The 25,082-nt window shown below is 48.6% G+C and overlaps 10 protein-coding genes across 10 annotated transcripts; 4 read left to right on the top strand and 6 right to left on the bottom strand.

Annotated features, from left to right (window-relative positions):
- Window position 1: 1 nt before the first annotated feature.
- Window positions 2-1,582, bottom strand: BP5553_09956 (putative CDC40-cell division control protein; the record flags this gene model as incomplete). The annotated part of the gene is made up of 1 exon (XM_032018579.1): window positions 2-1,582. One exon carries the CDS (start codon window positions 1,580-1,582, stop codon window positions 2-4), a length of 1,581 nt encoding a protein of 526 aa, XP_031865416.1.
- A 642-nt stretch (window positions 1,583-2,224) lies between these two features.
- On the bottom strand, window positions 2,225-3,087 carry BP5553_09957 (Uncharacterized protein; the record flags this gene model as incomplete). The annotated part of the gene is made up of 5 exons (XM_032018580.1): window positions 2,225-2,253; window positions 2,385-2,448; window positions 2,515-2,581; window positions 2,680-2,835; window positions 2,987-3,087. 5 exons carry the CDS (start codon window positions 3,085-3,087, stop codon window positions 2,225-2,227), a joined length of 417 nt encoding a protein of 138 aa, XP_031865417.1.
- A 974-nt stretch (window positions 3,088-4,061) lies between these two features.
- Window positions 4,062-5,476, bottom strand: BP5553_09958 (putative MAP1-methionine aminopeptidase; the record flags this gene model as incomplete). The annotated part of the gene is made up of 4 exons (XM_032018581.1): window positions 4,062-4,204; window positions 4,260-4,806; window positions 4,865-5,266; window positions 5,333-5,476. 4 exons carry the CDS (start codon window positions 5,474-5,476, stop codon window positions 4,062-4,064), a joined length of 1,236 nt encoding a protein of 411 aa, XP_031865418.1.
- A 400-nt stretch (window positions 5,477-5,876) lies between these two features.
- BP5553_09959 (Kynurenine 3-monooxygenase) lies at window positions 5,877-7,794 on the top strand (the record flags this gene model as incomplete). Its single annotated transcript, XM_032018582.1, has 4 exons — window positions 5,877-6,003; window positions 6,344-6,561; window positions 6,616-7,035; window positions 7,084-7,794. 4 exons carry the CDS (start codon window positions 5,877-5,879, stop codon window positions 7,792-7,794), a joined length of 1,476 nt encoding a protein of 491 aa, XP_031865419.1.
- A 209-nt stretch (window positions 7,795-8,003) lies between these two features.
- BP5553_09960 (uncharacterized protein) lies at window positions 8,004-11,557 on the bottom strand (the record flags this gene model as incomplete). The annotated part of the gene is made up of 5 exons (XM_032018583.1): window positions 8,004-9,617; window positions 9,670-10,074; window positions 10,216-11,026; window positions 11,078-11,362; window positions 11,400-11,557. The coding sequence occupies 5 exons, from the start codon at window positions 11,555-11,557 to the stop codon at window positions 8,004-8,006; spliced, it is 3,273 nt and encodes a 1,090-aa protein (XP_031865420.1).
- A 249-nt stretch (window positions 11,558-11,806) lies between these two features.
- Window positions 11,807-13,852, top strand: BP5553_09961 (Pescadillo-like protein; the record flags this gene model as incomplete). Its single annotated transcript, XM_032018584.1, has 1 exon — window positions 11,807-13,852. The coding sequence occupies one exon, from the start codon at window positions 11,807-11,809 to the stop codon at window positions 13,850-13,852; it is 2,046 nt and encodes a 681-aa protein (XP_031865421.1).
- Window positions 13,853-14,380: 528 nt separating this feature from the next.
- On the top strand, window positions 14,381-18,241 carry BP5553_09962 (uncharacterized protein; the record flags this gene model as incomplete). The annotated part of the gene is made up of 1 exon (XM_032018585.1): window positions 14,381-18,241. The coding sequence occupies one exon, from the start codon at window positions 14,381-14,383 to the stop codon at window positions 18,239-18,241; it is 3,861 nt and encodes a 1,286-aa protein (XP_031865422.1).
- Window positions 18,242-19,798: 1,557 nt separating this feature from the next.
- BP5553_09963 (PLAC8 family protein) lies at window positions 19,799-20,453 on the bottom strand (the record flags this gene model as incomplete). Its single annotated transcript, XM_032018586.1, has 3 exons — window positions 19,799-19,994; window positions 20,091-20,232; window positions 20,300-20,453. The coding sequence occupies 3 exons, from the start codon at window positions 20,451-20,453 to the stop codon at window positions 19,799-19,801; spliced, it is 492 nt and encodes a 163-aa protein (XP_031865423.1).
- Window positions 20,454-22,852: 2,399 nt separating this feature from the next.
- Window positions 22,853-23,725, bottom strand: BP5553_09964 (Uncharacterized protein; the record flags this gene model as incomplete). Its single annotated transcript, XM_032018587.1, has 3 exons — window positions 22,853-23,099; window positions 23,166-23,489; window positions 23,658-23,725. 3 exons carry the CDS (start codon window positions 23,723-23,725, stop codon window positions 22,853-22,855), a joined length of 639 nt encoding a protein of 212 aa, XP_031865424.1.
- A 294-nt stretch (window positions 23,726-24,019) lies between these two features.
- Window positions 24,020-24,385, top strand: BP5553_09965 (Uncharacterized protein; the record flags this gene model as incomplete). Its single annotated transcript, XM_032018588.1, has 2 exons — window positions 24,020-24,145; window positions 24,203-24,385. The coding sequence occupies 2 exons, from the start codon at window positions 24,020-24,022 to the stop codon at window positions 24,383-24,385; spliced, it is 309 nt and encodes a 102-aa protein (XP_031865425.1).
- Between the last annotated feature and the right edge of the window lie 697 nt (window positions 24,386-25,082).

Below are 25,082 nucleotides of genomic sequence, written 5' to 3' on the forward strand. Positions count from 1 at the left end.
TCTAATCCCAATACTTTATACTACCATCTAAGCCCGCCGTGACAACCTTCGAGCTCTCCTGTGGATGCCACTGAACACACGTAACTGCCCCATCAGCAGCCTGCATCTTATGCCACATCTTACAAGTTTTCCAATCCCAGAAACACACGTAACCGCCCGTGTCTCCAGACGCAACGAATTGGCCGTCCGGACTACAAGCCACGTCGGTGGCGTAGCCGGCGTTATTGTGGCCTTTGAAGACTTTCTTCCTGTTTTGCCGGAATTTGTCTGTCGCGCCGTAGACGAAGATGTTGTTGTCTGAGCTTTGATATGCGACGTATTTGCCGGATGGATGGAGAGAAGCGCGGGTCATAGGGTACATGTGTGGCTCCGCAATGTACTTGATAGGCACGGGAATATTGTAGTCCCAAGCTCGTAATGACTTGTCATCGGAAGTGGTCATGAAGCGGCGATTATCATCAACGAAGGTGATAGTGTTAATAGCAGCGAGATGGTGATCGTACTCTTGCACGATTTCTCGGGTTCGGATATCAAATTGAATGATCTTCTTGTCGGACATACCGGCAAGGAATTCATTCGAGTGCTCGGGCGATGGATTGAACCGTACAACGTGAGGCGTTTTGCCAGTTGTGAAGCGGTTTATACACTGGCCAGTTTCCGTGTCCCAGAGTTTCATCATGCGATCGTACGAAGCCGAAAGGAATTGTGTGCCAGAGGTGTTGAAAGTAATATCCGACAATGATTTTGTATGCCCCGAGTATGTGCGTAATAACTCCCTTTGATGGTATACATCCCAAATCTTGACCGTCGAATCTGCACTGCCGGAAAGCAGTAAATGTCCTGATTCGGGGAGGAACCGCAACCCAATAATAGGCTTCGTATGACTCTTCCATGTATGCACCAACTTCTTCGGCACATAATTCTTAATGCTGCCAACCTCCTTCTTCAGATCGGTATCTAGATCCTGCGGAACATGCATATACGTCCGGCCCTGGTAGTCATATTGCTGTGATCCCTCAAACACACTTGTCTCGTCACCCATCTCCTCAGCTTCCTTCCGCTTTGCTATAGCTTGTGGTAGAGCTGGAACTATAGTGCCACTCTCAATAACTCCATCCTCCGCTTCCTCAAACTCCTCATACTCTTCATCGCTAGCCAGCTCCTCGCCCTCGGCCACCTCCTCGTATTCCACAGCCTTGTACTTGGCCCACGGGCCCACATAGGCATTATCTCCCTCCACAACCGTAGCGTCGCCTTTCTTCTGTCTCTTCGCGCGTATCCTCGCAGCTTCATCTTTCTCCGCCTGCCCGCCTCTATATTGTCTATCCCCTCTTTCCACAGCTTGGAGCTGACTCCGAAATGTATGCTCGCTGATATATGTTTCTTCCGCAAAGCCTGTGAGGACATTTTTTCGTTTCAATGAGGCTGTCTCATCTCTGAAGGGATTTGCCGGGCCCTGAGAAGGGCGAGATAAGTCTTCTGCTGTGTACGGGACTACTGCATGATCTGGTCCTTCTGCCTGCCGGACTATCAGCGCGTTTTGGGGCGCCATATTTGGCGGGTAGGCGCCAAAGTCCGCCATAATGAATGTATCGAGCCGCGATTCCGATGGATGGAAGAGCCGCCGCAAGAAGAACGGAAAGGATCTGGAGATTGTTGGCTGTGGGTATGGCAGCGCAAGTTGGAACCCAAACACGCCTTGGAACCAAAACTACAGTACGGGTTTGGCGCAGCGATAGACGATAAAAGTTTTAGCGCCAACCTTAAATTACGGCCCTGTAACACCCGCACGTGATACGTCTCACGGTCTGCCAGACGATGATGTTATACAAAAGGAGAACGACATATGTGTAAACGAGGGTAAAAAGCTCAAGTCCAGATTGCAAGCATGCCATTATAAGCATACCTAGGTATCTATCCACAGCCGGCTCCAATAGAAGCCCTACTAATACTAATATGGGGTACGCCCTATGCCAAGTATCACATCAATGAAGAAAGACTCCGAAGCCACCACCGTCATGTCTAATCATTGCACATCTCCACGGGTAATTATCCTGCCATCGTATCCCATTGCTATACACAGACTTCTAGGGTCGCTTCTCTCCGTACCACCTCTTACAGCGACCCCTTCTCGCACCATACATCGATACCCAATATCCCTTTCTACGAAATTCCCAGCTTATGCCTCTTCGAGATTATATTGACTTTTAATCGAAGAGGAGAGTCAATGTGACTCATCACGGATGAGAGCAACTACAAGACGTTAACAACTGCACTTCTTGGATGAGATAGTGCTGGGCAAGAAGGAAAAGTACAGCACTAAGAGTCAAGGGGGGGAGAGTAATAGATGGGGGTAAAGGTATCTTCAGTTGACAGGTACATACCAATCATGCTGTAAAGGTAGAAGAAGAACATGATGAGATGGAAACCAAGTTTAATGAATGATTCCTAGATCGACAGGTCAGCGTAAGCCCACTACAATCCCTAGTTGCTCAATAACGATTGTTCCCTTACCTTCTTATGAACATTGAGTTTCCTAAAGATCTCCGTGGCGTCAAGAAGATGTGCGTTATCCACAATCCTGAATATCTGATCAGCAACTGTACGAATAGAAACTACGCATGCTGGACGCATTTCCCAAGCATAGATCCTGGAGGGACCAGGGATGTTATGACCTACTTCTTAATGTTGAATGCGAGGAGTGGTAGATTGAGCACAAGCGCAACCCAGTAGCCGTTGATGAGGAATAGGAAGGTTAGGACGCCATGAACAGCGGCCTCGGGGATGATATAGGTGTTGAGACGGTTGCAGAGATCGATGGGGTTAATATAGTCACTGTTTTAGCACCATTAGTCAAGAACTATTTCACTAAATACCCGCATGTTATGTTTCTTTCAACATAGGTTTCTTTCGGACCAAGCGATTCCTTTCCCTTAGAGCTCTCACGAAGGCAAAAGTGGGAGGGGAGAGAACAGAAGCTACTCACCACTCGAGATCGCTGTACATAATCGTGAAGAAAACCTGCAGAAATAGGTTGACGGCATTAATCAATACCGCCAACAGGTATAACCACGCCTCGCCGGACATCATGGCTGAGATATCGCGGGTCAAAAATTTCTTCTACTCGGTGGTCTGGTGTTGGCTTTGGCGGCTTGTGTGTCCTGCTTCTAGTGTTGGTTTGGCGTTGTTTTGTTTTGGTTTTGCTGGCAGATGCTCCGAATGCTTGGACCGAGGTAGCTTCGACGGAGCTTGTCTCCAGTATCGCCGGATTCACGAAATGGTTTGGCTTGGTGAGCGCGGTGGGGTGGCTGGCTAACGCGACAAATGCAGCTTGGTCAAGGAATGCCTAGCTTGCGCAGGGGACTCTCGAAGGACGGACGAGGATAGTCTTTGATGGCGATATCTTCGTAGAGGCGTGGGAGGGAGAGGGTGTTGGGGGGAGATGGCAGCGCGGTGTAGCAGTTGCAGCTGTAGTTGCAGTTGCAGTGCAGGCTGAAGTATAATGATGAAATGTGAATACGTAGGACGAAGCACGAAGCCTGTGAGGCTGGTTGGACTCGGGGCGCCGAGCTGTGTTGTTCGCCTGCTGCGTGCAAAATTCGCCGATGGGCGGCGGGGAGCGCTGATTGGCCCGCTTGATAAGCTCATCACCGGTTTAAGCTTCGGGATTGCTGCGACCAAGAATTAATAGAATTAATAGAATTAGTATAATAATAGTACAAAGTACCTAGGTAGATATTTCAAATGTACGAAGTATCGCGGATACTTGCAAATACAGTACTCCGGTTTCATGGCTTAGGTACAAGAGATAGGTATTAACTAATCACTTATCGCTTGGATGTCTTATATATATTATATATATATATATATTGGATCAGTTAGCATCACGCTTCTATTTTGTTTTGGGTGACGAAGTAATTAGAGGTTCCGAGGTTCATGGCTCCTTAGTATCACTACATCCAACACAACTACCACTACAGTAGTTACCACTCACTCACTCTCTCTCTCTCGCTCTCGCCCTCGCCCTCGGGCCGTTACTCATATTTCATGGGCATCAATCATTACGCCGCTGCTTCTTTATCTTTCGCCTGCCCAGCCTTCTCTCCATTTGCCTCCGCCGGCATTGGCTGTGGCCCGCCTGGAGAGTTTGGGAATCGTGCTGTCAAGATTTCAACGCCATCCGCAGTTACTAAAAACGTGTGCTCTGTTCCACATCAGCACACATTACACGCAAATCAATTGGAGGAATGGAAACTCACCAAATTGTGCTGTCCTCTTCCCATCCTGCGTCACGCTGGTCCAGTCATCTGGCCATGTCTTATCCCTATGCGTCCCCAATGCAATCATAGGCTCAATCGTAAAACACATCCCTTCCTTAGCCACTCCGACCGCCTTGTTCTTGGCATAATGAGGGACGTTCGGAGGGCAGTGGAATAAGCTATTGATGCCGTGACCACAATAAGTCTTGACGACGCTACAGTTTTTCGACTTAGCATGCTTCTCTATAACATTGCCGTAGTCTCTGAATAGCGCGCCGGGCTTGATAAGCTTGATCGCCTCATCCAGGCACTCGCGTGCGGTCTCCACAACCCGTACGGAATCGGGGTCGGCTTTTGACTTTTCCCCAATGTAGTATGTTTCGTTGATATCCCCATGGAAGCCTCCATGATATAGAGTGACGTCGAGGTTGAGAATGTCACCGTCAACGAGAACTCTTTGATCGGGAATGCCATGGCAGATGACTTCGTTCGGGGACGTGCAGACGGACTTTGGGAAATGGCAGTAATTTAGAGGCGAGGGATATGACTGGCATCGTTAGCTACCGGGTGGTCATAATTGTCTAAGCGGGAAAGTTCTTCCTTACCTCTCGCTCCAAGCAAGCCTTGTGCACAATCTCATCGATATAATCCGTCGTAACACCCGGCCTAGCAGCAGCCGCAGCAATATCCAGCACCTCTCTTGCTAACCTGCACACCTTCCTCATGCCCTCCTGCTCCTCCTTGTTCAAAATCTGAATCTTGGTCCTCCCATTGAATGTGCGCTCGCTTTTGGGGTTGCCATCGTGCCAGTAGTCGGGATGCGGTATCGATTTCGGTACTGCCCGTCGTTCGGAGAGGGGATACACGGGTCTTAAGGAGCCGGTGTATGGGAAGGTAGGGAAAGGGTTGAAATATCCCGTATCTGGATCCGGTTCAGAGACGACTTTAGGGGTTATAATATTGCTCAGGAAATTACTTTGTGATTTGTGTACACTCTTGTGCGAGCTCTGGAAGAAAATAAATATTAGCCCTAGATGGAATGCGGCAAAGCCATGGGCAGATGTAGAGCCTACCCAATTCCTTTTAAAACAGTCCTGCGAACAGAAATAACTGTCTTTCATTCCCAGCTTGAGACATGTTGGGCATTGTAGCGATCCAGCCTCGTTGTCGCAATCATTGCCCATACATTTCCGCTTTGCAGCGGGTGTTTCGTTCATGGCGAGGACTAATTCCGAGTGGAGTGGTAGCTATTCAAGCTCAATATAGGATGGTATGTGTCTCACGGGAGAATTATCTCTCTTGACTTCGTGGTTGTCGTATTGATGCTCCTGTACAGTTGGCGGGGCAAAATATTCCAGCGGATCAACATGGTGGATGAATTGCCCCTGCCTTAGTCAGTAAATAGCAGTCCATAAAAGGGCGCGGAATCAAGCCGGATCATCCCGTCAAAACAAATCGCAAAAAAAATGGGACGATTAACAACTATTTTCGGACTTATCAGTCTATTTGCCGCTGCCGGTCCCGGAGCCGGGCACGGTACACGTACTTTGTAGCAGGAGTTGCCAAAGCCAACGCTGTTTGCTTTTCATTCTCTAATATTGTTGTAATTCTGGCGGGATGGCTCAAGACAACAAGGACAAGAGGCAGAGGACTATTGTCATTGGGGCAGGCCCAGTTGGGACCCTTGCTGCGTTGTATGCAGCAAACCGTGGACACGATGTCGAGGTCTATGAATTGAGGAGCGGTATGTTGTACACGTCCTCGCTTCCACAGCGAGAACCATTCAGATCTATTCTTTGTGAGACGCTTGAAGTCAAGAGCCAGTAAAAAGGAGCATGTGTTCCTCCACTGCACTGTGTGCTTAATGTCTTGCAAGTGCAGAACGATCCAGCCCAAGCCGCGTCGTGGGCTTTGCGCCGACATTCTTGAGAGGTGGGGCGACCTGGCGATCCTATCCAGGTGGAAGACGCCTTGTCCTATCGAGACAGTGCCATGTTTTATGATTGCTCTTCGAGAATATGACAATTATATTACTTTCAAGTACTACTATTCCCAGAATGCTCGTTCTGACTGCCATCCTACAGATCTCCGAGATCCTCAGACAGTTCCCCTCAACTTCACCAAATCAATCAACTTGGCGCTCTCAGAACGGGGTATCAATGCCATAAGGCAATCCGGTCCTTCTGCACTTCTAGAAAAAATATTCAACGACACCATTCCTATGGTAGGGCGTATGATCCATGGCGAGAGCTCCACGGGAGATTTGTATGAGAAGTCACAGAATTACGATGTCCATGGAAGAGTGAGTATAATTCCCCCATCACAAGCAAAGTTCCAGGGCTGAAAATCATCGCAGGCTATATACGCTGTTGATCGAGGGGGTCTCAACAAAGCTCTGCTCGATGAACTAGATTCGATGCCAAATGTCAAGCTGGTATTTAACCACAAATTGACCGGGGCCGATTTCCAGAAGCGCAAAGCCTGGTTTGAAATTTCTGGAAATCCTGGGACCGATGGGCGTAATCGGGAAGTAGAAGTCGACTTCGACCTGATGATTGGAGCTGATGGTGCTCATTCTGCGGCACGATATCACCTGATGAAGTACACAAGGATGGACTATCAGCAAGAGTACATTGATACCCTGTGGTGCGAATTCCAAATACGGCCTAAGGAGTTACGTCCTGGCGAAGATCCTGACGCTAGATTCCGGATATCACCAAATCATTTGCACATCTGGCCGGGAAAAGATTTCATGTTCATTGCCATACCCAGCTTTGTACTTTTCTCGCTCCCCCAGTCACTATAACTTCTAACAACCCAATAGGATGGCTCTTTTACTTGCACACTCTTCATGCCGTCCGAGAATTTCGTCACCCTCGATGCAACTCCCAGCTCAGTGCCATCCTTCTTCAACAAATATTTCCCCGGCGTAACTTCCTTGATCTCACCGGCGGACCTAATATCTTCATTCACCAACAACCCCCATCTCCCATTAATAAGTATCAAATGCAACCCCTACCACTTCTCCGACTCCATCGTCATAGTAGGCGACGCTGCACACGCCATGGTCCCCTTCTATGGCCAGGGGATGAATGCCGGCCTTGAAGACATCCGCATTCTGTTTTCCTTCTTCGACAAATATCCTTCTATCCTGCCATCGGATCGAAGCAAAGCACTCGCGGAGTACTCAGCGTTCCGGAAACCGGACGCTCATGTAATAAACGATCTAGCACTACATAACTACGTCGAGATGCGTGCCTCAACCGTATCGCCCACCTACGCATTGCGGAAATGGTTGGAGGAGAACCTCACGCTGTACGTTCCGAGTTTGGGATGGCAGACGAAATACTCCCGTGTGAGCTTTGGGAATGAGAGATATAGCGAGGTGATGAGGAAGAGCGAGAGGCAGGGAAGGTTGCTTGTCATTGGCCTCGTGGGATGCTTAACCAGTCCTGTGGTTTTCGGCGGGGCGCTGGTGTGGTGGAGGTGGAGGAAGGGGAAACTATTGGAATGGCCAGGGTGGTTGAGAAGCTGAGTAGATAAGTGGGTATATTGGATATGTTCATATTTATAATAATGCAAGGAAACCCTCATCCCAAAGCTATCCGTCGCTCGGAATTTAAACATATTCCTCGACACAACGTATCTTAATATGCAAGTCCTGGAAAAAATAACTATATCCAAATTGAATTGAGGGCATAATGACTGGACAAGTGTACAGAGAAGAGTTTTATTTCTCGACTATTAATGCCCTCCAGACCTACCCCTTTGTTCGTCGTCCGATTCTCTATTTATGTCAGGACTCATTCCCATCCCCTCCTCGTCGGAAACTGGCTGCTTCCGCTGACTCCTCATCCTCCTCTTACGCTCTCTCTTGTCCTTGCCCCTTAGCTGACGCTTATCCGGTCTTAGAAACCGGTCAACATGAACAGCACCATCCATCTCCTCGTCACTTGGGATATCGAACTCTGCAATCTGCTCTTTCGTCATATGATGCTGTTTTTTCAAGTGCAGTCTCAGAAGCATCTCGCTTGTAAACCCTCGCGTTCGACGCCGGCAGTTCTTGACTGGGCAGAAACAATGTTCGACTGAGCCAAGTAGTCTCAGGCCCTTGTCCCGCTGCTCATCGGAGTCCTCCATCCCCTGGGCTGCGGCATCTGATATCTCGTCTGCAATTTCGCTGTCCGGTCCTAGATCAGGGATCTCTTCCGGTTGGTAGGTTGTTGAAATCTCGGCATTCTTACGTCCGAAAGGTGTCTCGGCCATTGTTCTTATAACCATTCCTTCACCGAATAGATCGGCACAACGTTGGGTGGCTCGGGTTATAACATCCGGCGGAAAACCAACAAGAGTGGCTGAACCGAGAACCTCACTCCAATCGCGAAGACCAAGCTTCCTCTGATATTTTATCGCAGCTACCTTCGAACTGACTCTATTACCACGTGGGGTAGTGGGCTTGTTTAGAGTTTCTTCACGAGACGGTGGATTCTCGGGTCCTGGAGTAGCTGTTCGAGCAGGAGTAAACGGAGGGAGCGGCTTTTTTTGAAGTCGAGCAACTCGAATGTGATATTCCTCCTCCGTCTCGCCGTCAAGACGCGGATATTGCTTTGGTTTGCGACCCCGGCCACCCTTCCTCTGGCGTAATATCTCAGCATCAATATCTACTTTTTGAGGGAGTAGATATGCCGCCGCTCGATCGGTCAAATTATCAAATTTTCGGGGTCTTCCTCGGGGCCTCTTGGGGGCTGCTGTTGAACTGACTGTGGCACTGACTGGAGCTATCTCCCCATCAGTATCGGCTTCAGACTGTGAAGAATACCGAAGACAGATTGTGCGAGCATGGTGTAGGGCGATTAGCAGGGCATCTAGCTTCGAAAGACTATGCCGGACTGTTGGCCGTAACAGGTCTTGGGATCTCTCATCGTCGGCTGATAAGATAGGTCTCAGGACATCTTCGGGAGGTGTAGATTTGGGCCTTTTCTGTTTAGGGAGCCTCTTTGTTACATGCGAGACTCCATCCTCATTGCCAGCATTTTGCAAACTCCTTTGCTTCGTGCTACCTTTGGTGCGTTGCTCATCATCTTCAAAGCCATCAACATTGGGCTCACCTTCACTTGCCCACTCCCTGGCCTGGAATCTCTCCTTGGCAAGCCTCAACGCAACACTTGTGAGCACATCCTCCAACTCCCGACTAGGCCGCTCTCTCTCCCTCCTCTTAAAAGTGTAAACATCATCAGGATCTTCCTCTCCAATATCTTCTCCATCCCGCGGCACCTCACCCGGCGGCAAGGGCCAAGCTGTCCATAGCTTTGGAGGCACAAATGGTTCGTCCGCATCCTCGTTAATCGGGTCCTCAATCTAGCACAGATATATCAGTATTAGCTAGTGATGTGAGTCCCACCGAACGTACCTTTACACCATTTGCCTTGTCTTCTAAAAGGCGCGCAGCGCGCTTGTTTAGCCCATGGGCGTTGAATAAATGCACACTCAAATCCCTATTTCGTAGCTCGTCCAAGGAACCCGCGAGGTCCCGTTCTTGCTGTGTTATCGATTGCCAGGTTGAGGGCGCGCCGCCCCAGCGATTTGGACGAGTGGCTTCCGATTCGGCTTCCCCCGAGTCGTAATATTCTGAACCTGAGGCAATGTCGTGTTCTGACATGGTAGCAGCAAGTTTATATTCATAATTGCATCCCGTTGTGTTTACAAACACAAGGCACATGTACTTCGTAAGGTTGTTGCTGTCGGTAAGGGATGGAACAAAACGTTCATCAAATTCTGCCGGCAAAATAAATGTTTCACTCACCACCGTCCATACCTGCGAATTACTAGTAGTTTACATTTCATTTTGGTGGCTTTTCAGCCTAGCATTTATTCTATACAAGCATTTAATATTTATTTATTCCCTATCCTATCATATCTGGCGTATCTCCTTGCCTCTCATTTCGGGTCTTTCTACCTCCCATTCGTCCCGTAGTACGGCAAATAGAAAATCCGCAACCAATATACTCAAACCCAAGCTCCAGACGAGCGTGATAGCATAGAAGAAATTTGCGTTCCCACTTCCGGCGTAGATCCAAAGGTAATAGAAAGCTGGGCCCAGCAATGTGGCGTAGAGTATTGTGGAAGAAGCCAGAAACGAGTACCTCATGAGCGGAAATATGTGTCGATATAACGGCAAAAGGGCTAGGAAGAGTGATGTATCTGATATGGATGTGTATGGCTTAAAGATGGCGAAAATTCCGAGAAGGATAGTGAGAACAGATAATGGTTGACGTCGCAGTCGAATCGTTAAACCGCCAACGTAGGAGGATAGATGGATCCAGAACACGCCAAGGAAGAAGTTGCGGAACGAATCAAACATCTCGATGAAAAAGTACCACCAGAGTCCAACGTTTGGGGTCAAATCAGGCAGGAGGAGCGAGACGCCGTATGTGGATTCTAAGAATTCCCAAGACCCGGTAATAACGTATGACATTTGCAAGAGAGAGTATAAGAAACCACCGACTGCCGCAACGTTCCCAATCACAAAGGCGGAGATAGATTCGTTTTCCTTTCTCTGCCCTCTGCGGTCGTAGCAGAGGAGTACTAATGGAGGGAAGAGGAGGAGAGGGTACAACGATAGGTACGACGCAATGGATATGGCAAACATCGATGTAAATGAGGCTCCAACAACCGCTTTCGAGACGGCATGAAGTATGGCGCAAGTCGTAAAAACGCTAGTCGGCCGACCAATACACGTCGCAATTGTAAATGGGTTGAATAAGAAGCTGGACGTAACATTAGCCAATGGCCAGATAGCATATCGCAGCAGGGCTTACGCTGTTGCAATCGCATAGCTACTCCACTTCTTATCTTTCCTTGGAGAAGTATAGAGTTTAGAAGAACCAGCTTCACCAGATGCAGCAATATTCATTAAAGCGTTTGCGCTCAAAAGATCGACCAAGATGTATAGCAAGTATGTAAACACAGGATAGGCCGCGGAGCTTGGGAGGAGTGAGAACAAGGGAAGAAGTATAGGCGCTTGGTGGTAGACCCCGCCATCATAGGGAGATACGTTATGGTTATAAAGGAAGAGACCCTCTTGCACTGGTACAGTTAGCTTCCTTCAATTGCGTATCGGTGAGGTATGGGATATGGGACTTGCATCTCTTAAAGCTGGTGACAGGAGTTGAGATCTCGACGCGTGCCGTCAGCAGGTCCGGGAGGCCTGGAAAAGCCGTAAAAAGGAGCAGGCGAACAGCAGCTGCGGCGCCAAAGATAACAGCCTTCCTCCTGTCAATGTCCATGTCGATGTTCATGGTGGCTAGAGTGTGCGCGCACAGAAGAACAGCTCAGCCTTGTGTTCCGGCGTCGTCGTACTGTAGGCAGGCTTGCGTGCATTGCCAGCTGCCAGAGCGTCACTTGTCCTCAGGCTGCAGGGCGGTGAGAGGTGAGCGAGGCCCCGTCTAACTTCTGCCCAAACTTTTTTTCTCACAGAAAACCGGGACCCCACGTTTTCTACATCTGCACTCCATTGACGTTTCCTGAACCTCACGATTCACGCAGCCATGGGGAAAATCAAGAAGAAGGGAGTCGCTGGCCAGGCCAAGAACTTCATAACAAGAACCCAAGCGGTGCGGAAACTTCAGATCGCTCTCCCCGATTTCCGCAAGCTCTGTATCTGGAAAGGAATCTATCCCCGCGAGCCACGGAACAAGAAGAAAGCTTCAAAGTCTTCAAGTGCATCCACTACCTTCTACTACACCAAAGACATCCAGTACCTTCTTCACGAACCGCTTCTGCAAAAATTCCGCGAGCAAAAGGCGCTTGAAAAGAAGATTTCGAAGGCTTTGGGCAGAGGAGATGCCCACGATGCGTCGAGACTCGAGCGCAATGCCTCCAGACCAGAGAAAACAGGAAAGCCTAAATATACACTCGATCATGTCATTCGCGAGCGGTACCCTACGTTTATCGATGCGCTGCGAGATCTCGATGATTGTCTTTCCATGCTATTCCTCTTCGCAAACCTCCCATCCACCTCGACCGTCCCCGCAAAGATGATTGCAAGATGCGAGCGGCTGTGTCTTGAATTCGAGCACTACTTGATTGTGTCTCACAGCCTGCGGAAGTCCTTCTTGTCCATCAAGGGGATTTATTACCAGGCGACCATCCAGGGGCAGGATATCTTGTGGCTGGTGCCGTACAGATTCAACCAGAGGGTTACTGGCGACGTGGATTTTAGAATAATGGGCACCTTTGTCGAATTCTACCAAACATTGTTGGGTTTCGTTAATTTCCGTCTCTACACATCAGTTGGATTGGTCTACCCCCCAAAGTTCGATCAAAACAAAGATGATCTGGGCGCAGAGCTTGGGGCATTTTCGTTGGAGGCAAATGCTGTTGGTGCGATCGAACAGCCAAAGCAAATCACAAATGGAGAAATGGCTCAGCCAGATCCCAAGCTTCAGTCTGAGATAGACAAGCTCATGTCGCAATTGAACCGGGCTGAAAAGGAGCCATCGCCAGAACCAGTTACGAGTCAGACTTTGGCGGATGGGGAGGATCAGCCAACGGACACAATTGATAAATTCGAACCAACTGCACCTGGAGGAGATATTCTCCTGCAACCTTCATATTCCGCAACCGACCCTTCTACACTGTTCTCGAACTTCACATTCTTCCTCTCCAGAGAGACCCCACGTCAGCCTCTAGAATTCATTCTCCGAGCTTTTGGGTGTAAACGTATAGGCTGGGATGCGGTTTTGGGCGAAGGGGCGTATACTCATAACGAGCTAGACCCATCAATAACTCATCAAGTTGTTGACCGGCCCCCCATTCAGGTCGACCCTGACAATGAGGAAGAAGTTGAAGATAACCAGACATCGCAACGATTAAAGCCTGGTTCCCGGGTTCCGGGAAGAATATATGTCCAGCCCCAATGGGTGTGGGATTGCGTCAATGATGAGGAGCTAAAGCGACCGGATTTGTACGCCCCTGGAGCTCAATTACCTCCTCACCTGAGTCCTTTCGTAAAGAAAGTCCGTGGTCAATATGATCCTAGCGCGCCACTCAATGAACAGGAACGTGAAGGCGAGGAGCTGGAGGTGGACAGTGATATGGATGAAGAGCCGGACGTTTCAGATGTGGACAACATGGCCGTGCAGAAGCCTAATGCCCTCCTTGAGATGGATATCGATGCGACTGCTGAAGGCATGGATATTGCAGGTTCCGAGGAGGACGAGCCTGAAAAGTCCGACGCTGAAAATTCCTTTGGAGGTTTCTCAGATGCCGAGGAGGAAGAGGAAGACGAGGCTACTTCAACGGCTCTTCAGAGACAGCGAGAATTGGAAGCTGAATTAACAGGCGTTGCACTCGAAGACAAGCAAATTGACCCCAGAGCCAAGGCCAAGGCTGATGCTAGGAAGAAAGCAGCCCAGAAGACAAGGGAGGAAGACGAGGAATTGGAGAGAGCAAAGATGATGATGAGTCGCAAGAAGAGAAAGATCTTGGAGAAGATGGTCTATAGTAACAAGAAGAAGGACGCTGAGGCTGAGACGCTGAGAGCTAAGAGAAGAAAGATTGAGAAGGCTGGGAAAGGCATCCTGAAGAACTGATTGGCGAAACGGGTTTATAAAAGTGTGGAGTTATGATGGACCTTGGTAGATGGCGTATTATATTTATTAGTACTGTACTCTTCGTATTATGACCCTATGAGAGATATCGTGAAAGGGTGCAGTATCGTAGTTTAGATAACCAACTACCTTACCTAGGTAGTATTTTGGCATGACAATACTTCGTATATGATCGTTTATCCCTTTCATTTTCCTATGACCCCCTTTTTAAACGTATTGTTATTATACTCTTCCCCCCCNCCCCCCACGCTGCTCCGTCCCGGCCCCGGACAGAGATTCCCCGGCCCGGATTTACCCCAGACAGCGCCAAGCCTTGCTTCCGCGTCGCGCTCCATTATTGTTGGCAACAGGGACACATGTGAAAATACACTGTCACTTGTACAACAACGCAGTTTGTATATCTTCATCTCGCCACCGACATCTTCTTCTCCTCCTCGTCACAGCATGATTTGAAGCTTACCCTCCTATCCGATGGCTCACAGGCATAGACCTGCGGAATGAGCGTTCAAAATGACCTCCAATCCACCTACACCAGGCGTCATTCGAAGCAAAGATAAAGATGCGTCAAGCAATTCTCCCCCGGGCCACCGCACAACTGCAAGCGCATCATCTAGCTCCAACCCAAGATACAGCCTTAGCAGCGGCCAGACCGGCGAATCGAGCACGTCGGCCACAAATCGAAATAGCCTCGCAAGAGATGGCGTCGCCAACGGCCCGGGAGAAAGAGAGTCGAAGAATGGAGGGCTGGAAGACGATAAACTATCCAAGGATAGTAAAAGAAGTCACAGAAGCCGTAGGAGCAGGACCAGCGGCGGCTTCCTCCTCTCAAATTCGTTTTTTGAGCCGCCTTCGCACGGGGCGATGTCTGAAGCTTCTGCCCCAGAGCAACTTCCATATCAACGGCCATCGGCTCATGATCCCAAGGGAAAATCAGCCTTGAGGAGCCCCGAGAAACTACATACGGAACGGCGGTCGAATGTTGGAGCGGGAGGACTAGAAAGTAGTCCGTTGGCTGCCAATGCGACGGTTGCGCTCACAGGGCGAAATCTCGCTGGAGAAATTAGACAACAAAAGGGAGAAGTTGTGGATGATGGGTCCGGGGCAAAACCTACGGCTCCTACGCTGGACGTCGATTCTGCACAGATTGTAAACCTTGCCTTAAATCTGAGCGAGAGTCGACATAACGCTAGACGAAACATCTCAACTCCTTTACTACCCATCGCACAAGGACTTGGGGAAGGATTTGCGGGAGGTAGCCTTCGCCAGCATTTACAGCAGCAAAGGCGGATATCTAGAAATATATCGCCGAGGTCAGATCGAGGCGGCCGGGCAATGACACCATCACCAAGAATTACACCCAGCGTCCAAATTTACAATCCTTTACAAGGAGCGTTTGATACGCAGCCAGATGGAAGTTACCAGTATCATTTTTCCCCGTCCACTTTAGCTCGCGCAGCGAAGGCCAAGAACGTCATCGAACTCATGGCCGAATATCGTCGTCTTTTACAATACGTGCCACCTTTGAAGCCTCAATTAGAGCGAGTTACATCAAACGATAGGGGACCCATCCCTTCATCCCCGACCTCCGCACCTATCTCGCGGGCAGTGTCGGTGTCTTCCCATGCTCCCCGGCCATTAGGAAGATTATATAATCCTCTCCAGTATATCAGAAATCGGAAAGTTCGTGCCCGAAATGCGAAAGCTATCGACGGGGAATCGCAGGGTTTTGGAGATCTTTCAAAGGTTTCATCTTGGATTGATCAAGTGGCAACAGAAGCATCCTCCGAAGACTCACATTTAGCTGATTGTCTGTTCATGCCTTCGTTCTCAAAAGCTGCAGATGCTGCTGCCTCGCCCCATACCTCGCCTCAATCTGGTTCTGGTAAAGGTCAGGCAGCTCCACCGAAAGTCAAACGACCTAGAATAGATTGGGTCACAAGTCCGGCGGATATGATTGCGGATGTCTTCTGGCTGGAACAGGATGACAATAAAAAGATGATCGAGAACCGACATGGAAGAAAAATATTTCCTCCAGCGGCTGAGCTTAAGCGGCCCATGTCCCGAAAAAGTGAGGAGCCAGAACCTCAACTATCTCCCAATCGAGCCGTGCCAGAGGATTCAGCATTGGACCTTCGCCTAGACACAAAGCTTCCTGAATTCAAATCCATCAAGGGAGATTTAGATAAGCATCCAGATAGCGCTGGTTCTAGAGCACGCCAAAAGCTACGACATGTGCGCAATGCCACACGTATACATCACAACTATAATGGGTCAATACATGATAGGTCCCATTTATTTCGCTCCCGCAGCAGATCCCATTCAGATTCCTCGGACAGCGGTTCACAGCGCCGATCAGCAAGGCGACGAAGTGGAACAGTAGATAGTAATGATCGTGCCACAGACATTCTGGAGAAGCAGATGATGCAAATGCTCCAGAAGGAGGCACAGGACAGTGATCGGAAGTCATCGCACGACTTTCCTGGCGACCTAATAAACCGGTCGGCTGAACCATTGAAGCCCTTGCCTGAGCCATACTCACCTTCTGAGGCTGTTAAAGATGGATCCAACTACGGAAGGACTAGGCCTGTTATGAATCAAACAAAAACAGATGCGGCCAAAAATGGTTCATCGGGCAGGGCGAGTCTCGAAGTTCCTGCTAGTAGCCCAAGGCGTTCCTTGGAGGAGCTCGACAGCACTGCCCCCAACTCTCCTGAGGTGAGGGCTTCTAAATTGTCCAACGCATTTGTTCCAAGTCTTGCTATGAACTTTTCGCCTCCACGAAGCCGGAATACATCGCAAACGCGAAACCCATTGTCGAAAGTCAAGTCAAAGATCCTACCTTTCCGTGATCATAGTCTAGAGCGAAGTCGCAGCCGGGTACATATGGAAGAATCCCAAGTTCAGGTACAACCGCTGAGCTCCAAGGAACTGATACCAGGCAGCCCTGATACCCCGGAAAGGCGAAGACGATCCATGAGTCCCACCAAGCATATTCCATCTGGGAAGGCTGATGAGGATTCGACGCCCCTCAAACAGACCTCGAGTTTACGGAAAAATAAAGGCGAAGACTCAGGCATTCGAGGTCTGTTCAAAAATAGCCGTAACCCTGTTGCAAGAGTTGGTGAGTTATTCTGGAAGGCCTCAAAGGAGCCCTCTCCAGAACACGGCGTATCTTCAAACTTTTCCACAGACGAGTCCGATATCGAGGATTTTAAAGTGTCGCAAGCTCTACCAGCTAAAATTCAATCTCATGAAGGCCCTACCGGAGTGGGTATTCAGGATGCCGGAGGCTTGCCATCGCGAAAGGAAACGCCTTCTTATATCAATGATATGCCAGTGTTCGCTTCCCCCTTCGAGCGCCGTGGAAGGTCCGTTCGAGCACGAGGGGAGGACGTGAAGTCGAACCAACAGATTGGAGCAATAGGCAAACGAATAAGCCAGCTTCACATTCCAGAACCTACACCAAGGATAGATGTCCAAACCGCTTCCCCAACAACGTCACCGGATCATGGCCCCGTGGCCCCGTTCCACCGCGATTCTTCCATTTCAGATCTGGATTCTCGTCGTGGCAGTTTCATGCCTGGGGTTGAAAGCGCGGATGCGCGTCTCAATGCAATCCTCGGTTTACCAGGAAAGCATAGCAACACCTTACCTGTGACGGGCCTTGCCAACCTCGACGTAGGCCATGATCAAAGCCCATCGCAAAATCGCAAACGCGAATGGAGTATTTCAGATAGAGGCATTTCGATACATCGTGGCCCAATGACCAAACGGGAAATAGCTCGCGTGGAGGCACTCCTCCTCAGTTCTGGCATCAAAGCCAAAGAAATCTCTCGTCGAGCCACGGAACTAAAGGACCTCCGTGACGCTGACGAGACCTATTATTCTGAAATTGCTGAACTAGCTCAGGATGATATCATCCCTGTTCCAAAATGCAAACAACATATCCTCGCTGCCCGTATCCTCTCAAGCGATATGCAACTTTCCTCGCGCATGTGGCAAGAATCTGCAGACGCCTTCGCCAATACCACTATCACCGGCGTCCTCAGAGATATCGAAAACCTCCAAACTCGATTATCGGATGATCTTACCCCCATGACTCGCAAGGCTGCTGATGAAGCGGACGAGGTCAGCAAAGACCTCGTAACCAGCCAAACGCTCACGGTTAAGAAAATTACGGATAAGATTAACACTATGATGAGGAGACGGAGGAGGAGGTTCAGGTGGTTGAGACGTGGAGGGTGGGTTTTATTGGAGTGGGCGCTTGTGGGTGTCATGTGGTACGTATGGTTTGTCGTGGTCCTTGCTAGGGTTTTTATGGGCGTGGGAAAGGGGGTTGTGGGTAGTTTGCGGTGGTTGTTTTGGTTGTGATGATTGTGATGGTGTTGCTTTGGGACGCAGGTTCGGCGTGAATGGCCGGTAAGTGCTGGGTCTCGGGACGGTGTTAAGATCGGTGCAGAGGTTTTGATCGCATTCGGTAAGATAGAATATTTTGATACCCGCTTATATTAAGCATTATTAATGTAATATATACTTCATACACTGCGATAAGATCCCTCAGTTGTGTTGAGTCTACTTGCTCATCCTATCATTAATACAAACGTATTTGTAATATTGCCTCCCCTCTCCCCGTCCCCAAGACGAGTCACCGTAACAGGCACGATTATCTTACGATTTTGGTTTTTTTCTCAACTCTTGGGTATAGTTAGCAGCATTTAAATTCAAATCCTTCTAGCTTTGCTAGGAAGGCTCGAGAATTACTAATTCAAAAATACTCTCCTTCTCATCGCTTGTGGTTAAAAGACTACAAGAGAGGCATGTAGGCTTTTCTAATACCCCAGCTCCTAGGAAATTCCAACTCATAGCGTAACAATTTCTCAAGGATAATAGAATCAAGGTCTCATATGCTACAAGGTTATTATTATATTAAGGTGGTGCCTCGAAAGCAGAAGGAGCTTACTAATGGCTCAACTTTTCTCAAAATCAAGGGTTTCTAGGCGAGAACATACACTTGATGATTAACGAACTTAATCTAACCTGGGAACCTCCCACTTCCTCCGAGGAATTCTTGCAGACTAGCTCATAGCATGCATTCAATGGCATCGTGCTAGGGGGTTATCGTCATGAGAAGTTGTGTTAGGAGAAGTAAATATGTATATTAAGTGAGTTGGGTTAGTTAAAATTAATTATAGGGGAGTAGGAATAGAATATTCTCCAAGGCACGAGAACCGAGTTGGAATAACAGATTAGAGCTGGATATAACCTGGGAGAATTGTTGGAAGCGTGTGACAGAAATTGTAAGCCAAGTTGGTTATATACCTAGGTATAGCAGTCTGACGAAGAGACAGGACGATATTGTACCTATCCTGGGAGACATTCATTTCATACATTAAAAAGTGGTAGGTGACATCAAGTGAACGTGCTGGACGTATCTAGAAAGGTCATCGAGTGCAACAGAAGGTGACACAGACCTAAAGGTTTGAGTGTATCAACAGGGCTTTCTAGTGCAACTTGCAGAGTTACGGTTAAGGCAAGGGAATTTGGGATAATTGAGATGAGAACATGGCCACCTTTCAAGTACTCTGTATGCCTTTTGATAATGTCGAACTTCTGGCAGAATTCCTTCTTGGTAAGATTTTCTCGAGTTTTCATTTAGGTACTCGAACAAGTAACATTTTGTAAACAGAAGATATTAATCTCAAGACTTAAAAAAATTGGTATTAGCTCGCGTAGCAACAGTGGTATCTCCCCGCCCATGCAACAAATATACAAAAAAGAATCTCGATCGATTGCATCTCAGTATCATCGCAGCAAGGATCAAAGAGCTCATTCTAAACATTATGCTTTGCAGTCGCCCTCATCCTAATCACGGATTTCCTTATTCCCCTTCTCCCAATTTTCAATCTGGTGCAATAGGTGGCACTGGATTTACGGAGCAGCCATGGCCGCAGGGGCCTGGTAGCCCTGAGAAACAACACCCTGCTGGCTCAGCTTTGCTAGGACCTCCTTCTCATGCTGGATAACAGAGCAGCACCCGCAGAAGGCGGAGAACAAGCAATCTGTGAGGGCGTCGCCTTGGATGTGATAATTTTCGCGGATCTCGCCACGCTTCAAGAATGTAAGACTGTTTGGTGATATGTTAATTGTTTGATCGAGGTATCGCACGAGAAAATTGGGTCGGGGAAAAGGATTAATGGAATCTGAGAAGGGGAAAACATACACCCATTGGAGACCGCAGTAGCTTGCACCAGCCCAGAAAAGACAGTCATTGTTGATACGATCATAGCCTGTCAAAGAGGGGTCCCGCATGCGAGCGGCGGTCTTGCCATAGACGAAGCAGGGACAGAATGTACCCTTGAGGCCTTATGGATATAGAGTTAGTAATGCCCAGTTTGATGATGGGGTGCGGAACAGGGGAAGTTAACATACAGAGGTTGTCGTTGCCGTCCAAGCCGCCGTCCAAGCAGTTGAAGATATCAGAGGTCCATGGCTCTGTGCCGGTCACGGTAGTGACTTGTTTGTAGGTTAGGTTGTTGGAAGCGGTTGGTTGTTGGGTGACGGGTTGTTGCTTAATGTCGGACATTGTTGATGATGAGGTGTATGAAGTGCTATTACTTTTTAGATTTGTTCGTGCTTTAGAGATGTATGATTAAACGTAAGGTATACAGAGGAAGAGAAGGTAAGAAGGAGTGTGATGGGATGAAGAGACACTTCCAACGGCCAGTGGGAAGAACTCTAGCCTTATAGAAATGGGCGGAGGGACCTTGCATTCGACTGTTGCTTTGTCTGACAGCTGAGAAGGTGATCATTCCACACGAGTCCAGTTCATCCCCTGCACACGCAGCCTCTCATCTCCACCACCGAACAATAATAACTCTGCGGAGCCGTGCAACCAAATTTGTGGTGGCCAATGTAGTACCAACGGTACAACCCGGGGGTCAGTGGTGAAGCAGCCATTTCGTACCAAGCATCGTTGGCTGACACTACCGACTGCTCCGACAGAGTGCTTTCTGGATCCCTGAATCCCACATGCTGAGTGATTGGTTTGACGAACGGCTGGAGTCGCTTGATAACAGAACACCGTGAAATGGGGATAGCTCGTGTTGCTAAAATTCAGCCTTGCTCATGTTTGGGGCAGTGATACCCCCTAGCGACGCCCAGCTGAAGAAGGTGGCGTATATAAAATAGCCCGCCTTACGTGCCAAGCGTTCTTCGGTACCTAGGCAGTCTGCGACGAAACCTGACCAACTTCTTTTGCTAGCGCGGTTAGCCCGCATTCAGGTACTACTCACGTAACTCACCTAATAATAACAGCAGGTTGATCATTGCCAGCGCGAAGAAATCGCCAGTTGGGCGTGTGTGTTGAAGAAGTCCAGGACTTTAATAAACAGCAAATCTGCGATGTGAAAAGAAGCTAAAGAATGCCACCTCTATCTTGACTCTCTGATAATATGCCTACCCTCTACGGCTTCGACATCGGGAGTATCTCTCCCTCTGCTTGTGAGCCCAAGCTATCGAAGAGCTATCGTCGCTAGCACATAGTTCGTGTTTTGCATAGCTTGTAGGGAGCCATCTACCCCAGTAGTTGCCGTTTATAGGGCTTGGGGATGCATGTGGAAGTACGAAGTACAACCACGTAAGTACTCCGCATGTAAATGTTAAATGCGCCCCTTCGTGCCCTTCGTGGTTCGACTTAATCGTACCTCGAGCCTTCATAGAGGTGCTATCCATAGGCTTGCAGTAGGCGTTGAGATGCTTCGTCGCATCTTTATGTCGCTGGCCATGTCGCGTCGCTTACCGTGCCCGAGTGTTTTGACGTGTGCGCGAAGGCTAGTTTGAACTGAAATCATGCAATATAGCCAGCGTGCTTGGGAGCCATGTTTGCACCGTGCTCGCAATATGGAATTGGAATTATCCACTGGATTGTGCTGTATGTGTAGGTACCTTATGTACCCGCTGTACATTGTGTAGTCGTCTATCTAAGAACTGTGTACGAAGTAGTTAGGAGAACCTTATTGCAAAGGAAGGACACGAGTTCCCGTGGGGGATGTGGCAGGTGACCGTAGTCAGGTGACCACCGCAGCACCTGACTTTGATTGCGCCTCCCCTGCAAACCTCGAAAAATCACATTGATATAATATTATATTGCATTACAATTCAGTATCAAGAATGTTGGCACTATGGCGAGTCTTTAGCATCATTAGCCGACGGCCACTCAGCGAAAAGATTTTGGAATATAGTGACATGGATACTACTACTTCGCCGAGCTCCACAAGGGCTCAAGACGTCAAAGTAATACCTGATTAATCTTAGACTCGTTGACTGGATAATTGACACCATGGAATTTGATGGCTCCTTGCGGTCAAGCTGAATAGCGACTCTTTACGCTTTGGGGCGAGTTGGAGTCAAGCTAAACACGAGTCTAATGATGGAAAGAAAGAAGAAGGAAACAAAAATTGGAAGGAAAACGAAATAGAGAATCCAAACACACTAGCGCCACTAGCGTGGCGCAAGGGCATCATGTGACCGAGAAGCGAGAAAACCCAGCTCCGGCTGACTCATCGAGCTACTCAGGGGCTCCACGTTCGGCTCCAGGCTCGGCTCAGGTTCGAGGCTTGAAGCTTGGAGCAGCGATTGCTTGTGATTACTAGGTCCAGAGACAAAAATGCCTCTGGGTGAGCCTGGTGAGGTCAAATTTCATCCTCGGCTTGTTATTATTAATTATCTGGTACTTCGTACTTCGCACAGTCCCTAGGTACTGTACGTACGAACTAGTAGTCGCGACGAAGTATCATAGGTCTGTATACGGTCACATCATGCCGCTTGACAGGGCGTGGGCCATCTATGTCCCGCGGAAAGGAGAAATACAGGAGCTATACCACGTTGCTGGTTCGAATTGCTTGTTATTATTATAGATGCCAAGCTTTGCAATCCGATTTGCTTACTCCGTACTTCGTGCTCTGAAAAGGGCAGCTACAACGGTCATGTATTGTCTTTGTGCATTGACGAAACGGCTTTGCTCAAGATAATGTACTCGGACTCGATTTGGGTGCCGTTGCGGAGGACCTTGGGAGGCGGTGAGAACTCATCTTTGACGAATCCCATCTTCTCGTAGAATTTGATTCCCCTTTGATTACTCGTAAAGCAAGTCAACATGAGCTTTTCCGTTCCTGGAATCCTCGCAGCGCAGGTTCTGAGAAGCTGCATCAGCGTCGTCCCAAGCCCTGTCCTACAAGCGACGAGTCGGTCAGCACGGGGAAACTTTAAAAAGGGGGGATCCACTAGATTTACTTACCCTTGTAGGGCTGAGGACAAGTGGATTTCGTAGCAGTATATGACAGGATAATCATCCTCGTATGTTGGCATGAAGGACATGAAACCCTCGACGGCGTCCCTGTCGTTTTTGATGAGGAGATACTTTAGATCGAGGAGCTTCATTTCCCTCTTTTTTGAGCCAGGTTTCCAGCCGTTTTGTGACTTTTTGTAGTCATCAGCGCTGGTGAACTCGATGAGATGGAAACATGCTTCGAAATCGGCAACGGATAGGCCTTGCGCTGCTTCTAGAGCGATTTTGTATTGAGTCTTGTTGGCTGGATGAACCCAGAGGCTCCATTCTTCACTGTGACGTGATGCAGTTCAGTTATTCGCCCATGCCATTGGAATCTGTTGGGCCTTATAACAGCGCGATAGATTGAGAAACGGTTAATGAGCTCCACAGGCGGTCTCCATTGATGGGGTTGGAAATGGAAACTATTGAAAGGAAGTAGATATTATTTTTGTCACTCACCTTGAGGGCAAATATTCTTGAATAAACTCACTCAAACCCTTCGAATTAGCAACATCAATTGGATCCATTCTACCTTGTCGGCCTCGTATGAAATGTTGTATGGAGTACCTAGGTATGTTGATGCTGCAGTATCAAGATGACGCTTACCGGCCTACCTAAGGCACCAACAATGCACTACATACATCCCTAGGTCCCGTAGTTGGTGAACTAGACCCACACCCAGATGACCGAAGGCCTCCATGTCGCATCGCCAACTCCAAATTTATTGACCCATCTCCTCTTCTCCCACTATAATTTATATATCTCTCCGCTCCTTTCTGGACCGAGACGAATCGCATATGCCACCATGCTTCTCGATTCACATGCGCACTTGCATGCGTCCTCAACTATGTCTCCAATTCCAATCTGATCTTCGCACATACAGCTCCTCCAAGGTCAAGAGACCTAGTCGCTTCGATTCCAAGAAGAAGACTATGAGTCTCGACGATGTACATTGAATATACCCCGCTTTAACTCCCTTAAGCTAATTATGGCAATTTTGATAGTTTCTCCAAAGATCCCGCACCATTGCCCTATACCGCAACATCGTACGAGGATGCAGGAAAATCCCGGACCCCACCACGAAGAAGGAGATGTTGAAGTTTGCGAAGGAGGAGTTTCAGAGGAATAGCGAGGTTACGGACCCTGTACGTTCAACGGACTCTGGTGGAATTGGGGATGAGAGTTGAGGGAAGGTAAACTAAAACTAAAGAATGAGCAGACGCAGATTCGGTATTTGACGTCCACCGGGAAGACCCAGTGGGAACAGATGGATAGGTATATTGACGGATTATGATGTGACGGCAGGGGAGAGAATATGTAAAGAGGGCCCGGGAAAGAGGGAGATTCATGGGTTGGCAGGATAATATCGTATGTACTTGTACAAATGACATGAGGCCATATTTCATGTCCAGAACTGGTGCCCTTGTTAATGCCACTAATATGGAAAATGGGAGGACTACATATTTGAGTAGTATTGGGGTTACCCCATCACCATGATGGGGCATATGTAAGATCTTACATGCCACGCTCCACTTCTTCCCTTCTGTCAGTCCGTCTAGCCTGAGCAGCTTTCTCGAATGGACTTCAATGTCTCCTATACGACGCCGTTCCCATGCAATTGATACTCGTACAAGCCTTATATATACTCCAACTCCCATTCAGTCTCATGTATATCCACCCGGACATCCGCCAGAATCCTATTTCCCCTGCCTCTGCTTGTGCTTCGGATTCAATGAGCAGATTATATAAACGTGTCCACGTCCCTTCTTTCCACCTTTCCTGCGTACGCTCTATCATAACATAAAGTTAGCATCAATTTCATCCAAATCTCGCCCGCTCAGGTGCCCCTTCAATTGATCTTTCCCGGCCTTCTCTCTTCGTTCC

The sequence above is a fragment of the Venustampulla echinocandica genome (genome assembly GCF_003357145.1).
Source record: "Venustampulla echinocandica strain BP 5553 chromosome Unknown scaffold_12, whole genome shotgun sequence".
Taxonomy (NCBI): domain Eukaryota; kingdom Fungi; phylum Ascomycota; class Leotiomycetes; order Helotiales; family Pleuroascaceae; genus Venustampulla; species Venustampulla echinocandica.